The sequence below is a fragment of the Podarcis melisellensis genome (assembly GCF_964234715.1).
Source record: "Podarcis melisellensis genome assembly, chromosome: 6".
Lineage (NCBI taxonomy): Eukaryota > Metazoa > Chordata > Lepidosauria > Squamata > Lacertidae > Podarcis > Podarcis melisellensis.
In genome coordinates, this window is record NC_138538.1 from 55270423 (window position 1) to 55285471 (window position 15049).

General features: G+C 41.4%; 2 protein-coding genes across 4 annotated transcripts in view; both read right to left on the reverse strand.

Annotated features, from left to right (window-relative positions):
* Positions 1–11212, reverse strand: part of NRDC (nardilysin convertase) — a 33830-nt gene extending 22618 nt beyond the window's left edge. The window contains exons 1-6 of the mRNA XM_081913923.1: positions 10737–11212; positions 7337–7604; positions 6704–6785; positions 6189–6342; positions 5357–5430; positions 4229–4324 (exon numbers count right to left, since the gene is read on the reverse strand). Of these exons, the coding sequence (XP_081770049.1) occupies positions 4229–4324; positions 5357–5430; positions 6189–6342; positions 6704–6785; positions 7337–7604; positions 10737–11197 (1135 nt within the window). The 5' untranslated portion in view covers positions 11198–11212. The remainder of the gene's footprint in view (positions 1–4228; positions 4325–5356; positions 5431–6188; positions 6343–6703; positions 6786–7336; positions 7605–10736) is intronic.
* A 1930-nt stretch (positions 11213–13142) lies between these two features.
* RAB3B (RAB3B, member RAS oncogene family) overlaps positions 13143–15049 on the reverse strand; it is a 50171-nt gene continuing 48264 nt past the window's right edge. For all 3 annotated transcript variants that reach the window (XM_081915531.1, XM_081915529.1, XM_081915530.1), the window contains exon 5: positions 13143–14913. In XM_081915531.1, coding sequence (XP_081771657.1) covers positions 14723–14913 — 191 coding nt within the window. In that variant the 3' untranslated portion in view covers positions 13143–14722. The remainder of the gene's footprint in view (positions 14914–15049) is intronic.

A 15049-nucleotide genomic window follows, 5' to 3' on the forward strand; every position in this document is an offset into this window, starting at 1 on the left:
TGGGGTTACAATGCAGGAACACCTACACAGTTTACAGTTAAAGTTTACTGCGCTACAGGAAAGAGACTGTGCGTTAGACCAGCAGGAGAAGGTGGCTATTATTTTGAGTTCTCTCCCGGAAAGCTGGGATAATTTAGTTTTGTCTCTAGAAGGCATACAGGAGCGTGATTTATCAGTCAGTTATGTTACTGGGCGTTTGTTTGAAGAATGGCAGAAGAGGCAAGAAAGGTCGTTGGCTGCAGAGGCTTCTACAGGCGGGCGGTTTGGAGGGAGTTCTCATGCCGTGCCAGAGGTGAAGCAAAAGCAGCGTACCGGTGAGGAGTCAGCGTTTGCTGTTAGGCGTTGTTTCCGATGTGGGTCCTCAGCGCATCTAAAACGACAATGTCCGGAGTTGGTCAAGTCTCAGTTGCCGGTGCAGGAGCAGAGACGAGATCAGCAGCAGCAGTGGAAAAAGAAATTCTTCAAACGAAAACAGTCGGCTCAGCTGGTGACCGGCGAGGTCAAGATTGCTGATGAGAAACAAGCGGTCTGGGTGGTCGATTCGGGAGCATCTCGCCACATCGTAAACTCAGATGAATTGTTTGTTTCCAAGAACTCAGCACAGCGCAGCCAGGTGGCTCTAGCAGACGGAAGTACTTCCAAAGTGATTTCAGGGGGTGCAGTTTTTGTTCCTTGTCTTCGTGAATGTCTGCAAAATGTACTGTGTGTGCCTTCATTAAGGAGCAATCTGATGTCTGTAGATTGTTTGCTAAAAGCTGGGTTTAAAGTGTATTTTGAAGGAGACAGTTGCATTATTAAGAAGGCTGGTGAGATTTTAGGCACTGCTAAGTCAGAGGGAGGCTTGTTTTGGCTTAAAGCAGGATCTCAAGTTGCAGCAGTAGTCAGTAAATCTCAGCCTGCAGTGAACAACAAAGCTATACATGACAACTGTGTGCACTTATTGCATAGGAAATTGGGGCATGCTTGCTGGAAAAGTGTACTAAAAATGTCTGAATTGGCTGATGGGGGTGATTTAAAGAGTTGTAACAAGTACCTTGATTGTAATGTTTGTAAAAAGGTTAAAACCCACAGAGTCTCTTACCCCAGAAGTGACAGAGTTAGTGAGTCACCGCTACAGCTGGTTCACATGGACGTAATTGGTCCATTTGCTGTAAGCAGGGGTGGATCGCGTTTTTCACTAACAATTGTGGATGACGCCACACGTTATTCTTGGGTTTTTCCCATGAAGAATAAGGGTGACGTGTTCACTAAGTTTAAAGGTTGGGTGGCATCTGTGGAAAGATTTCTGTCCACTAAACTCAGAAGGATTCAGACGGACAGAGGTGGCGAATTTATGTCAAATGCTTTTAGAGATTGGTTACAAAAGCGTGGCATTGGGCATAGAAAAACAAACGCTTTTTCCCCAGAGGAGAATGGCGTTGCAGAGCGAAAAAACAGATCTTTGCAAGATATGATGTATGCCATGCTTGATGATGCTGATTTGCCCATGTCTTATTGGGGGGAGAGCATGCTCACCGCGTGTTATCTCCAAAATAGGCTCTTTCATCAAACAATAGGTACAACCCCATACTTTAAATTGTTTCAGAAAAAACCCAAAATTGACCATTTGCATGTGTTTGGATCAAAAGCCTGGGTATTAATTCCAAAACAAATGAGAAAGAAGGGAGATCCTAAGACCAAACAGTTAGTGTTTGTGGGTTACCAGGAGCTGGGAAAAGGTTTCCGCTTTGCTGAAGGGACAAATGGCATTGTGATCTCCAGGAATGCCAGTTTTTGTGAACATAGTGGCTGGGAGAGACTACATGCCAATACTGAGGTTTGGTTTGAACCTTCCCAGGAGCTTCATGACTCTGAAGGTAGACACAGGGAGTCAGAGTCTGAGGGGGAGGAAAGTTCAGATAAGAGCTCTCAAGAAAGTGGAGTTAGCCAGAGACCAATTGCTAAGCAACAAAAGAGAGGTCGTAGTTCTGAAGAGGAAAGTGGGTCAGAAGAAAAATTTTCTCCCAGAAGATCTAAAAGACAAAACAAAGGAGTGCCTCCAGTGCGTTTTTCTCCTGATACTGCAAATGTTTTTAGTGTGATTGCAGAACCCAAGAGTTTTCAGGAGGTGTTAAAGTTACCAAAAGAGGAGGCAGAGCGCTGGAAACAGGCAATGGAGGAAGAGATGTCCTCTCTGAATGAGCACAAGGTTTTTACACCAGTAGCAGCGCCTGAGGGGGCAAAGATTGTAGGCTGCAGGTGGGTGTACAAACTTAAACCTCTGGTGACAGGAAAGTACAAATACAAAGCTCGTTTAGTGGCTCAAGGATACTCTCAGAGGCCTGGAAAAGATTATGACGAGACTTTTTCCCCTACTGCTAAGGGGGACAGTGTAAGGCTGATTCTAACGCTTGGAGCAAAGAGAAAACTCCTGTTAAACCATTTTGATATCCAGACTGCATATTTACATGCATCAATATCAGAAGACCTGTATCTAGCCGAACCGCCTGGTTATGAGACAGGTTCCAATAGAGTGTTAAAATTAAACAAAGCTCTATATGGTCTCAAACAGGCTGCAAGATCTTGGAACAAATGTTTCCATGAGGCCTTAGTGTCATTTGGTTTCAAGCAGAGTACAGCTGACAATTGTGTTTATGTACGTGGTACAGGCAGTGATCAAGAGTTTTGTCTGATCTATGTAGATGATGTATTGTATGCCTGCAAAACAGATAAACAAACTAAGAGGTTTGCCAAACAATTGTCCAGTAAGTTCAAAGTGAAAGACTTAGGCCCGGTTAGGACATATCTAGGGTTGGAAGTGTGCTGGGCCCAAGATGGCAGCTGCCTAATTAGTCAGCAGAACAAAATTAAACAACTACTGACTACATACAGAATGCAGGATTGCAAAGGGGCAGTGGTGCCTATGGATCCAGGTTTCATAAAAACACTTCATACAGATGAGAGTCCTGAATTTGAACATCCTGATGTATATCATTCTGTAATTGGAAGTTTATTGTATCTAGCACAGTGGTCCAGACCTGATATTAGTTATGCAGTAGGCATATTAAGTAGATTGGTCTCAAAACCCACACTAAATGCCTGGAAAGGGGTAAAACAAGTTCTGAGGTATCTCAAACAGACAATTGGCTATATGTTACAATTAAATTCTTCAGAGGATGAAATGTTGAGTTGCTTCTGTGATAGTGACTGGGGAAATTTGCCGGATAGAAAATCTGTCACAGGACTGGTCATAATGGTCGGTGGAGCTTTAATCAGCTGGCGGTCACGCAAGCAAGACGTTGTAAGTGTGTCATCAACGGAATCAGAGTACGCCGCATTGAGTGAATTGTGCAACGAGGTGATTTATTTCAAGCATTTGTTAGCAGATTTAAATGTAAATTGTGGAGAACCAGTACAAGTTTACATTGATAATCAAGCTTGTATAACTTTAAGTAAAACAGAGGGTTTCAAATCACGTTCTAAACATATCTCTGTAAAATACCAAAATGTGCGTTGCTGTGTACAAGACAATATAATCACCTGTACTTATGTATCAAGTGAAGAAAATGTAGCAGATGTGTTAACTAAACCATTGGCAAAGGTAAAGAACAAGCGAATGTGCAAGGGTTTAGGTTTGCTGGAAAAATGATCTTCTACATAGGTGTATTTGATGTTAATTGTCCAGCAGAATCTGTGAGGGGGTGTTCAGTTTCTGTTAATTGATTCTCATGGGAAACTTGCAGATTCTGGCTTCAAACAATTAACTCAAGGCAGTGTCAATTTACTCTTGGCAGAAAGCCCAGGTCAGCGTGACCTAGAAACTGCTTACTCTGATTGGTTAACGACCAGCATTCAACTCTTAACTAGGGATTGCTAGCTCAGTTTGATGTGAGGTGTGTTAGGAGTAGAAGTGCTGTGTATGGTGTGTAGAGAGAGAGAAAGAGAGGATTTATTTTGCTTTTATTTGTATGCAGAAACTCTGCTGGTTTTATTTTCTCCTTTTTAATAAATCCTGTAAATAGTTATTCTGAGTCTAGCTGACTAGTCATTACTGCCGCAACTAGCTTCTTCGCTGTGCAGGAAAACTCTGCTACGTTTGGGCTAAAGCCAATAGGGCTATGCCTGACACTTCAAAGTTCCAAGAGATATGCCTGAGGGCAGGGATGGGGTTGCTTTTTATTGCTCTGGGAGCCTTTTCAGCTGGACAACAGGATAAAAACACTTTAAAATAATAATAAATAATACTTACCCCAAAAGAACTTCTTCATGGGATGGCCAGACTTGGCCAGACTTCCAAACAACATCTCTCTTCGGTTTGCATCAGAGGGCCTTGCAAGCTGATATTCTGTTGTTTGTTTAATAGAAAGGTTTTCAGATTCAAACTAATATAGACCTCCAAACCAGCTTTGACTATAGGAATATAACAAAGCCATGCACATTAAAATGTTCATTTGCTCAAAACAGCACGAACAGATCAGAAGGACTATTGCCAAAACTACTTAACCTAGCTTGTGTGCATGGCTTGTGTGTTTATTTTTACATCAAAAAGAACAACACTCAAAACTAGTAAAGGGCCCTGCTATTAAAAAAAAATCCTGCAGATGCACTGGCTGAAGAGGGTTCACTTTGACAATGTCAGCCATTTGGTTGATGGAAATGTACGGAGTCAACCCAAAATCAATCCCTGCAACATGCTGTTCTAACTGCATAATGCAGGGTGCTTTTTATCATCTACAACAGCACCCTTCTGAATGCACAAGACCCATTCAAGAGAATGAGTGGTAAACATAAGTCAGCTCCTGTGTGGAAAATGCCCTTACTGGATCAATGTGCAGGTTTTACAATACCTGCTTCTCTTCAACTTAAGTGATGAGATGAGGAATTTTTCCTTTATACGTTTTAAGTTGGATACATGTAATAAGAAAACATCGTCAACTTGTCTGTCCATTTTGAAAGATCCACCTTCCTTTCCAAGTTAAAATGAACTTCTAAAAAAGATACTGTGGATCCTTTATTTCAATTAGAAATTCAAGTTCCTCTGTAAGTTGTTGAAAACTTCAGAATGCATCTTATTTGTCTGGCAACCGTTTGGAATCCATGGGCAAATTTGAAAAGCAGAAAAAACTGTTGTGGGCATCACATGCAACCCTCAACCAAGCACAAAACAGAATGCTTGGGGAAGGGACCCTGTGGGCGCCAGGGAAGGCCTCTGTGGGCACATGTGTGCCCGCAAGTAACACGTTTGTGACTTCTGGGTACTAAAAGCACATATAAATGCCCTGCTTCATGAAAGATGCTTTCAATACTTTTATGCCAAACAAAATTTATTTTTCCAAAAATCTAAATATCAAGTAACAAGAGAAATCAGTATTCTTACCACTATCCACAGCCTCAACTTCCCGATCAATTGCATCACGGATCATTAAAGGGTGAATGAAAAACTGTGCCCACCTGAAAGAGAAAAATATTGGACTTATGTTTTTCCAGGCAGTCTGACAGGCTTGCACAAAAATTAGTTTTCAGGTGTACAAGTGTTGCAATATAAAATATTTACCAAGTTCAAGCTTTAGTAATAACACAAAAAAGTGCTTCTAGCATCTGTGGTTAAACTTTCTATCCTAAAGCAAAGGCTTAAAATATTCGTTACATTTTTATTCCCAATGGAAGTTATGCTTTGATGTGTGTCTTGGTTATCTGCTCTAATAAAAATCTAGATTGGTATGAATTTGTTTTCGAATTTTATGACCCAATGTTGGCAGTGAATGGTATTTCTTGCCAAAAATGTATTCTTAAGGCAAATGATCCACAAAAGTCTCAATACTCAGTGTAATTGTACCCCATAGAACTATTTACTTTTAACATCCTTTAAAAATATATCATTCTTCAATGAATCATATTTTTTGTTAATATTTACCTGAAGTATTTCAACCTTTGGGAAGTATCTAGGTCAGAGTCAGAGCATACTTACTGAAACCAATTGACTTGTTAGTCATTACTGCAATCCAGAAGTCCTACTGAATTCAATGGGGCTTACTCCCAGGTAGGATTGCAGCCTAATTTATGCAATTATGGGTCTACTCTGAGTATGACTTAGTGGATACCATCCAAAGTTTTCAAACTACTTGAAAACTGGAAAAAATCAAATGCAGCAGCAACAACTCAGATAGGAAGCAGTAAATCCAGCTTTTTATTCAGAATAATCAAAATACCTATCAAGAGCCTCCTTGAAATATTTCCTCTGTACATCAAACTGAAATATTGTTCGTTCACAGTCTGTTGAAGCATTGTCACTTCCTCCATGTTTCTTCAAAAATGCATCAAAACCATTCTCATCAGGGTATTTTGCACTGCCCATAAAAACCACTGGGGAAAAAAATGAAAGTTAAAGAGACAGGTATTAATTCTAATGGCAAAAACTTGAAATTCCCTGAGTTCAAAAATAAGTTTGGGCGTATTAAAGGGAAACAAATGGAAATAACAAGTTGCATACATTTGACAAACTTTTTTTTTTTTTTTTTTTAGATCAGCAGGGCAACTTCTGGTTTTCTATCGTTATTCTATGGACATATCATATCTAACTTTGCAAATATGCAAACATAATGCAGCTGACTCCTACATTGCTGATTTTCAGGGTTTTACGTCAAAGAGCTCCACAGATGCAAAACCAGAAAATTTAATTTTTGCTAAAACACAGCAAGGTAACATTTAACAACAAAAAACATACTGTGTTCCAGAAAATGTGCCAACCCAGGCAGATCTTCAGGGTCAGAGAAACTGCCAACAGCTATACAAAGTGCAGCTGCAGACTGGGAAAAGAAAAACAAGAACAGCATTTTAAGAAAAAAAAACATTACTATCTTATAAGATTACCAAATTGCCCACTATAAAACAATTCTGCAAGGGAATCACAAAAAGTGATGTAAACACTGTTCAATTCTATACAAGACAGAAAACAATCTGAATTATAAAACTGCAGGGGATGACCTAAGAATCTGTTTAAGCCAGACACAAAAGTAATGCTTTCTTTATCTGAGGGCCAAAAGCCTATCTCTTCTGCAACTCTGAAGTGAACCTGCCGGCTTAACATATTATGGCAAGACATCTTCTGAAAATGATTTATTGGGGTTTTTTAACTCTCTTGTCACTCACTTTGAACTTCTCTTTCATTAACATGTTTTCCTTTGGAATTTATTTGTTATATTGTTTGGGTTTTAGCTGGAATTTTATACACCCTGTAGATGTATTTTATATGAGTTTCCAGTACAGAAATGAATAAAATATCCAAAGTAGCAATGTGGTTTTTTGTCCTCTGCACCAAACCACTCATGGTCAGTCGTTATCATTATTCAAACCATACCTGTTTTTCTGTGCTATTCCTCTTCCTCGTTTCCTCTTTCTCTCCTAGCTCTTCTAATTCACTGTCAGGGTCATCAAGATCCTCATCATATCCACATTCATCATCATATCCCTCTTGGTCATCTTCTATTTCTGCTCCAGAATCATCATCTTCATCCGTGCCTTCCTCAGAGTCATCCTCATCCTCTGACACTGCACAAGGGCTACCATCTGGGTTATTCAAGTCCGAAATCAGCAATGCACATAAGCCATTTTGCAGCTTGATGTACCTACAAAGTGACAGGTAATATTATCATCAGGATGATGACATTGGCTCCTTAACGCCTTAGGAAAATAAAATAAAATGGAACATCCCTGTATTTGCCATAACTGCTCTGTGCCTCTGCAATCATTACTATTATCATCATTATAATAATTATTATGAATTACCTACCTTTCACCCTAAGGTCTCAGGGCAAGTTACAGCTTTAAAATACAATATTAAAAACAATTTAAAATAACAACGAACTTTGTTCATGTATAAGGGTTGTATCATGATGACTAACGAGTATACATTTCAATTGCCTATTGAGTATGACTTGGTCGTATACTGCCCATTAATATTTGCTAAACAGTAATTCTTGCCTTTCTGAACTAAAAAAAAATATGCATTTACCTTGGCAAGGTATTTGCATTTACATTGCAAGAGAAGACACAATGCTGCCAGGATTGTTTTGGTGTTAATGAAGTATTCTACATTAGGGCACCTAACAGAGATATAGATAGCATAACAACAATGGAAAAGGAACAAATTCTACTTGGGGTTTTGGGGAGGAATGGTGAAGGCTCAACAGCAGCCTGTAGGTCACATCTGTTTGAATGGATGGCCAACTAGCAGCCTCCAAGACTAAAAGTGGTTGGATTCAGAATGTGAGCTGCACCACTGCTTCTTTCCTAGGAGATGCTCCTCTCACTTCCTGGGAGAGGTGCCTTAAAAATGATGAGGGCAAAGCTGTGCACTCACAATTCAGCACAGGCAAAAGTGGTAAGAGCAAGGAGAGTTACACACAATCCTTAGCGATCGTTCCGCTTTAAATCAAAAGTGTTACCACTCTAAACCCCAATGCAAGAAAAGTAAAGCTTTCATCACAGAAATGTAACTACAGCACGATGCTCTTCTATTTATCCACACAAAATCGCAGTCAATCACAGCTTTCTATTTAATACTGGAAATTCAGGTTAGACCTTTTCTATCTCTACAGCAGGTTGTTTTCCATAAGACAAAGTAGATGTAGCATTTATACTCACATTCAAGTTGCAATTTCAATGTGAAGATTTACATTTTACAAGTGTAATTACATAGGATGCAATTAAACATTGCACTAATATAAGCGTTCTGTCAGTGCAAGCATTTCTGGTTGCCAAACAAAAAATTCCTCTTTCCTTCCCTCATGCACAGTTCTGGAAGTTCTTCTGACTCTCTAGAGAGGATCTATGGGAGGCACATAGCCCTGCTGTACTTGCAGGATGCCTTGTGCAGGCTTCTGCAACCAGCACAAGGGTTAGCTGACCTTCGGTTTTGGCTTCTGAATTTATACCTATTTATTATTAAAGGGTGGATTAAACCACGGAGCCTAGGACTTGCTGATCAGAAGGTTGGCGGTTCAAATCCCCGCGACGGGGTGAGCTCCCGTTGCTCAGTCCCTGCTCCTGCCAACCTAGCAGTTCGAAAGCACGTCAAAGTGCAAGTAGATAAACAGGTACCGCTCTGGCGGGAAGGTAAACGGCGTTTCCGTGTACTGCTCTGGTTCACCAGAAGCAGCTTAGTCATGCTGGCCACATGACCCGGAAGCTATACGCTGGCTCCCTCAGCCAATAAAGTGAGATGAGAACCGCAACCCCAGAGTCGGTCACAACTGGACCTAATGGTCAGGGGTCCTTTTACCTTTACCTTTATTATTAAAGTACACTAATGTTTATGTTTTTAACAGGCACTTGGTATTTATATGGTTACAAGAGTGCAGTTTTACATTTAATGGTTGGGATAAAATTCCATGTTTGTAATACATATGCAATATTTTTTTTTTTACTTTAACCCCACAAGCAGGACTAGAGGACAACAACCCTCTCCTGCTGTTGTTCCCCAGTAACTCAAAACTTTCTTCTCAGTTCTATTTTACCAGCAGATTCAGATAAAATCTCAAGACTATGACTAAAGATTAGTTGCAAGAGGCAACAAATATGTAAGAAACAAAAGTCCTTATGAAAGTCCTCTTTCTGTAAGTTGAGAAGTGGAACACAACATACTGCTAACACAAATGGGGAAAGAGTGAGTAATCTCACAGGAAGTTACCACATATGTGCCTTATCCCATTTTGGTCTCAAAATGACCATGAGTATGACTTGTCTAAACTCACTGAGTGAATTTAATGCCTGAGTAAGGAACTGACCCTAAGTCTTGTTTCAACTACTGCAGACCAACACAGCTACCTACCTGTAACTGGTCTGATCTAATTATCTCATCTAACACTGGCTCTCTACCAAAGAGCACCTGCTGGAATTGAGCTGACAAAGGTGGCAAGCTATTTTACGAATACAGAGTACGTAGGAACCCTGTGGGATCAGAGTGAAGTCTGCCTAATCCAGAACAGTGGCTAACCACATGCCTTTGGGAATGTCACACCATTTGGCACTCAGTGATAAACTGCTTCTGAATCATAGCTGTCAAGGTTTCCCTTTTTTAAGGGAAATTCCCTTATTCCAAATAGGATTCCTCACAAGAAAAGGGAAAAGTTGACAGCTATGTTCTGAACATGGAAGTTTCATGTTGCCATCCTGGCTAAGAGCCACCCAATAGAGTCATGCGGGATATGTCTCCGCCAACTTCGCCTTTTAAATGCATCTAAGCTAGCGGCCAGTAGCATCTTCTATAGCACATAATGCAATGACCTGTGGTTTGCATGACTTTTAAAAGAAACATGAATATATTTCCCCTGCCCATAGCTGTCAACCATCCCATTTTTGTGGGAAATTCCCTTATTCCAGCACCGTTTCCCGCTGCTATCCTGGATTGTTAGCTATCCCGTAGACTGTCCCTGGGACAGGTGAGACTACTGATCCCTTATTTTCAAGGCTGCTGATCCCTTATTTTCAAATCTGAAAGTTGACAGCTATGCCCCTGCCTCTGATAACCGGGCCTACCACGCCGGAAAGCGACATCCCTTCTCCCCGGGATTGCTTTACCCAACCTCCCCAACCACCAACCCTCTGGCGGCCGATCAGGATAAAAGGAGGGGGAACTACGGTGCTGACCGGCACAAGAAATGTCTCGTGTAGTTCATTTACGCTACGCTTGACGCACCTGGGAGGCTCTTCCCCATCCTTACGCCTTCGCCCTCCCCTTTCCTCCTCCCCGCGCCCACCTGTACTGCTTGGGATCGCTGGGGGACTTGACGATCTCGGGATCCCCCACGTTGGGGCTGGGCTCGCTGGCGGCCGCGGCCTTGTCTCCTTCGCCTCCCGCTTCCGCCTCAGGCTCCTCTTGGGCTGTGCCGGCCTTGGCCCCGCGACTGCTCTCCAAGTCCTCAGGCTGCTCGGGGCCGCCACCCAGCGAGGCCTTGGCCCGGCCAGGCATGGCTGAGGGAGAGCGAGGCCCGCTGAGGATCCCTCGGGGTTTGGCTTGAGGGTTGCCGGCGCGGCTGCTGTGGAGGGCTGGTCCTGCTCGAAGGTGGCTCGCCACCGAGGTCCCGCGCGGCCAGGCGGCTCCCGCCCTCAGCATCCACGGCGGGCCCAGCTCCGGCCCAGCAGCTCCAGCCCTCAGCCGCAGGCCGGTGCTCAGGACCGGAAGCCACCGAAGTCGCCCAATCAGGGCCCGGCTCGGCATCCACGCGCCGGACGCCCGCAAATCCAAGCTTCTACCGGCATCACTTGACTCTAACAGGCTGCCGGGAGCCTGAGGAGGTGGGAATGGGGCAAACCATTAGCGTTAGGAATGGAGGGGAGACGGAGAGTCGGGGAAGGGGAATAAGGTATTGTAGGATGGAGTAGTAGGCTTATCTCACCCCTGATTCCTTCAAAACTTAGTTTTGAGGTTTGCCTTATAAACGTCTTTCTAAAGACGAGTAGTTTTGGATTGGTTCAACAAGCTCTCACTCGTAGAAAAGGAGCCAATAATCTGTGACAGCGAATGAGGGAGCGCAATTACGCTTAGAACGTCTGGGAACCATTCTGCGCTTCGTTGAACTGGGGATATGTAAGGCTGCTTGGAGCTAAATGACAGTATAGTGAACTTGGTTGCTGGAAGAGTATACTTATGTATATATGTATATGTATCTGTTTGGCTTGGAAGTAAAAATGATTGTGTCTGCTGTTTCTCTTTTTGTGTTTTGTAACTTTGTTCCTTTTACGTTCTAAAGGTTTTTGGCATGCAAACTATGGAAGACTGTGGCGTTGTAGTTTGCATTTTCGAGTTGCCCCGTTGCTCTGGTGGATGGATCTTGGTATTCTAGTAAAAAACAAAACAGATACTGTAAATTTGAAGTCTGTCCGAGCGATCCACCTTGCGATCTCCAAGATTAACATTGGTGATACTTGCAGTCACTACAGTTTGATTTACGTGCCTGCACCACTTCTACAACCTTTAACTAACCTATTAGACAACTTTGTTGGTCTTCCAAAAACACTCGAGCCTGCCCTCCTAATCTACAAATGACTAGCTGCATCTCGGGCACTGAAGAGTGGGTAGAATAGAAAACTAGACGATTCCATTTCACAAGAGTTGCAAGTAGCCAGGCTTACATAGGTTGGGGATAGGAACCTGGTTCCCCTGCACCATGCTAGAATTGCTTGCACTGGGTTGTCCTCTGTTACACCAGACTTACCAACATTTCATTGGATAGCCAGGACTGAACACCCAACCCTCCTTTCCATTGTGAACAGAGGAGAAATGCACCATTTGCTATGGTACATATGTAATTTGGATATTGTACTTGTGAAAAAGAAACTGCAGGAAACTATTCACCATTTCAGCAGCTAATCAAATCTGGAGCCAGACTGATTTGGGGCCAGGTGCAATCTAACCTGGGTCACATGATTTGCAATGATAAAATAGGGGAGAACCATAAATGCCACCTTGAGCTCCTTGGAGGAATGATGGCATATAAATGTAATAATAAATTATTTGATTCAGATATTGTATACTTTTCTTTGTATCATTAATTGTCCTTATATTTCACTGCTGTTACACTCAAAGTTCCATCAGCCCCTGTAAACATGGCCAATGTTGGGGATGATGGAAATTGAAGTCCAACAATATCTGGAATATCACAAGTTAGCCACCCCACCCCCCAATTAACTGAATCAGTGCTATTTTTCTAGAAAAAATAGGTGCCAGAACTCACCACGGACACTTCCTTTATTCTCTTGGAATGGCAATAGTGCCCACCTGAGAGGTGCTGGAACTGAGTTCTGTTGAGTTCCAGCTGAAAAAAAGGCCTGAGTATAATTAAAAGTGGGCCCAGGTTATATCATCTGGAGAGTAGCTCAGCAGCCTATGTGAATGAAATAGTATTGACCTATGTTACAGAACTGAGGTAACAATTATTGATGCAGTGTATGTGAAGTAATTTGAACAATCTAATGTTCAAATGGTAATAATATGTAGCATTATCTTTATAACCTTGCTTAGTCTGTCTATCAACAACAACACTAATAATAAATGTTATGGATAAGCATTATAACTATATGGTTTCACAGTGATACAACTGAAAAACTAGACGAGCTATTTATGTCTATTAGCAATGTAAATTAACACTCAAATCAGATCAGGGTGACTAAAGAACAGCTTTATTTTGTCATGATTTCATAATTAGAAACATGTACATTCAAACACTACACAGAAAGTGCCTGCTAAACACCAAATCACAAATGTGCAAGAAAATAGAACTTTCTCATTATAATTAATACAAATTCAAACTCTCTACTAAACATATTTTGACTTACTATCACAGTTCATATTCCTACTATGACAAAGTGGAGGTTGTGTGTGAACATTAACAGTGCAATCTTATATGTCGACTCAGAAGTATGTCCCATCAAGTTATGTGGGATTGCAATCTTAAGGTAGCTGCAAGATTGTCAAGGGCAACTTTCAAATGCCTGATCCTGCAATTACAACGAATTGCTTCCTGAGCTTAGCTGACCTCAGTGAAGGTAGAGGATATTGGCAGGAAAAGTTAAGAGTGTGTCAATTTTAGTAGCCGTTGTCATTTTCAGTAGTTTTTATGTAACATGTAATACATGCCGTTTATGATTATTAAAATATTAAATAGTATAGGAATGGTCCTAAATGATATATTCTGATTAAGTGAAATTTAGTTCACAAAAGCTAATTGCTATACAAAATTTGTTAGTCCTTAAAGTGCCACAGAATTCTTTTTTCCAACCTTTTCCCAGTTACATATGTCTTTTTTTTCTTGGGAACTAATGTACGTCCACAAGTGCAAAAAAAATTAAACAGTCTGAATATTTATCTGTAGAGCAATTAAGCCATAAACTCGTTGAATGGCCTTGGATGTCTATCACTGTCGTACTTGCAGTCTAATTGAAACCATGTCCAGAATTCCATGCACATACCAAGGCTTTTCAAATGCTGCTTTATAGGAAAAATACCCCTAACGACTTGTTCCCAGTGTTTCTGGCAATATGCCCCTCTAAAGTACCACCCTTTCTTTTTGACACATGCTCATGTGAATGGTGTGGCTGCTGTGGTATGGAGTGACTGAGCTTGGTGGTTTTTGCCTCAATGAAAATGACTGGTTCAAATGAAACATAATAAACAAATTCCTTGTGCTACTGGAAGGAATTTATTTATTTTGTTTCAACTACGGCAGACCAACACAGCTACCTACCTGTAGTCTAGGACCTTCTGCATGCTTTCCCACTGAGCTGCAGCTTTTCCTGTGCAATTCTTCTTAAGCAAAGATACCAGTTAATTACACAAAGAACAATATTGCCTCTCCTTCTGAAGATCTTTTTGTGAGATAGTTCAAACTGCTGTCCTTTCTTTTTTTAATTAAATTTTTGTGCCATAGTTAACAGTGGTCTCTAGCTATCAGATGCTAATAAAGTGTTTTTGAGTCAGGATTACCTGACTAGCGGCAAAACAATGGTAACATTGAGAACCACACAGAAATATGTGACAGACTATATAAACTACTTAAACCGTAGCATAACTTTTCACTGGAACACTAGCTGCGCTTGCACTGTTTTTGTATAAAATATATAAAGAGACTTTGCAAAACATCAGACAAACATATCCTCTCCACCAGCACCGAAACATCTCTTTTAAAAGATGCACTGTACCTGCCCCCTATCCTGCAACAACAACTTTCTTAGAGATTTTGAGGCATTAACAGGAGCACTTCTGCTGCAATGGAGGGGGGCTGTATGTGAGACGCACGTTCTTCCCGGCAGTAGTTGTCCTAGAAGCTTCCGAATCCATGCTCTCCGACATCTTTTCACAGATGATGTCCACCAGGCGCTCAAAGACCTGCCTCACGTTGACATTCTCCTTGGCGCTAGCTTCAAAATAATCGAACCCTGTTTTTTGTTTTTTAAAAAAGTACACAAATCAATATCTGGTTATCCCAAAACTGCTTCTCATGTTAAACTGGCTTTAAATTATCTGTTGGTCATATTTAACTGTTCATTTTGGTTTCTCTGGTTTTTTTTTAAA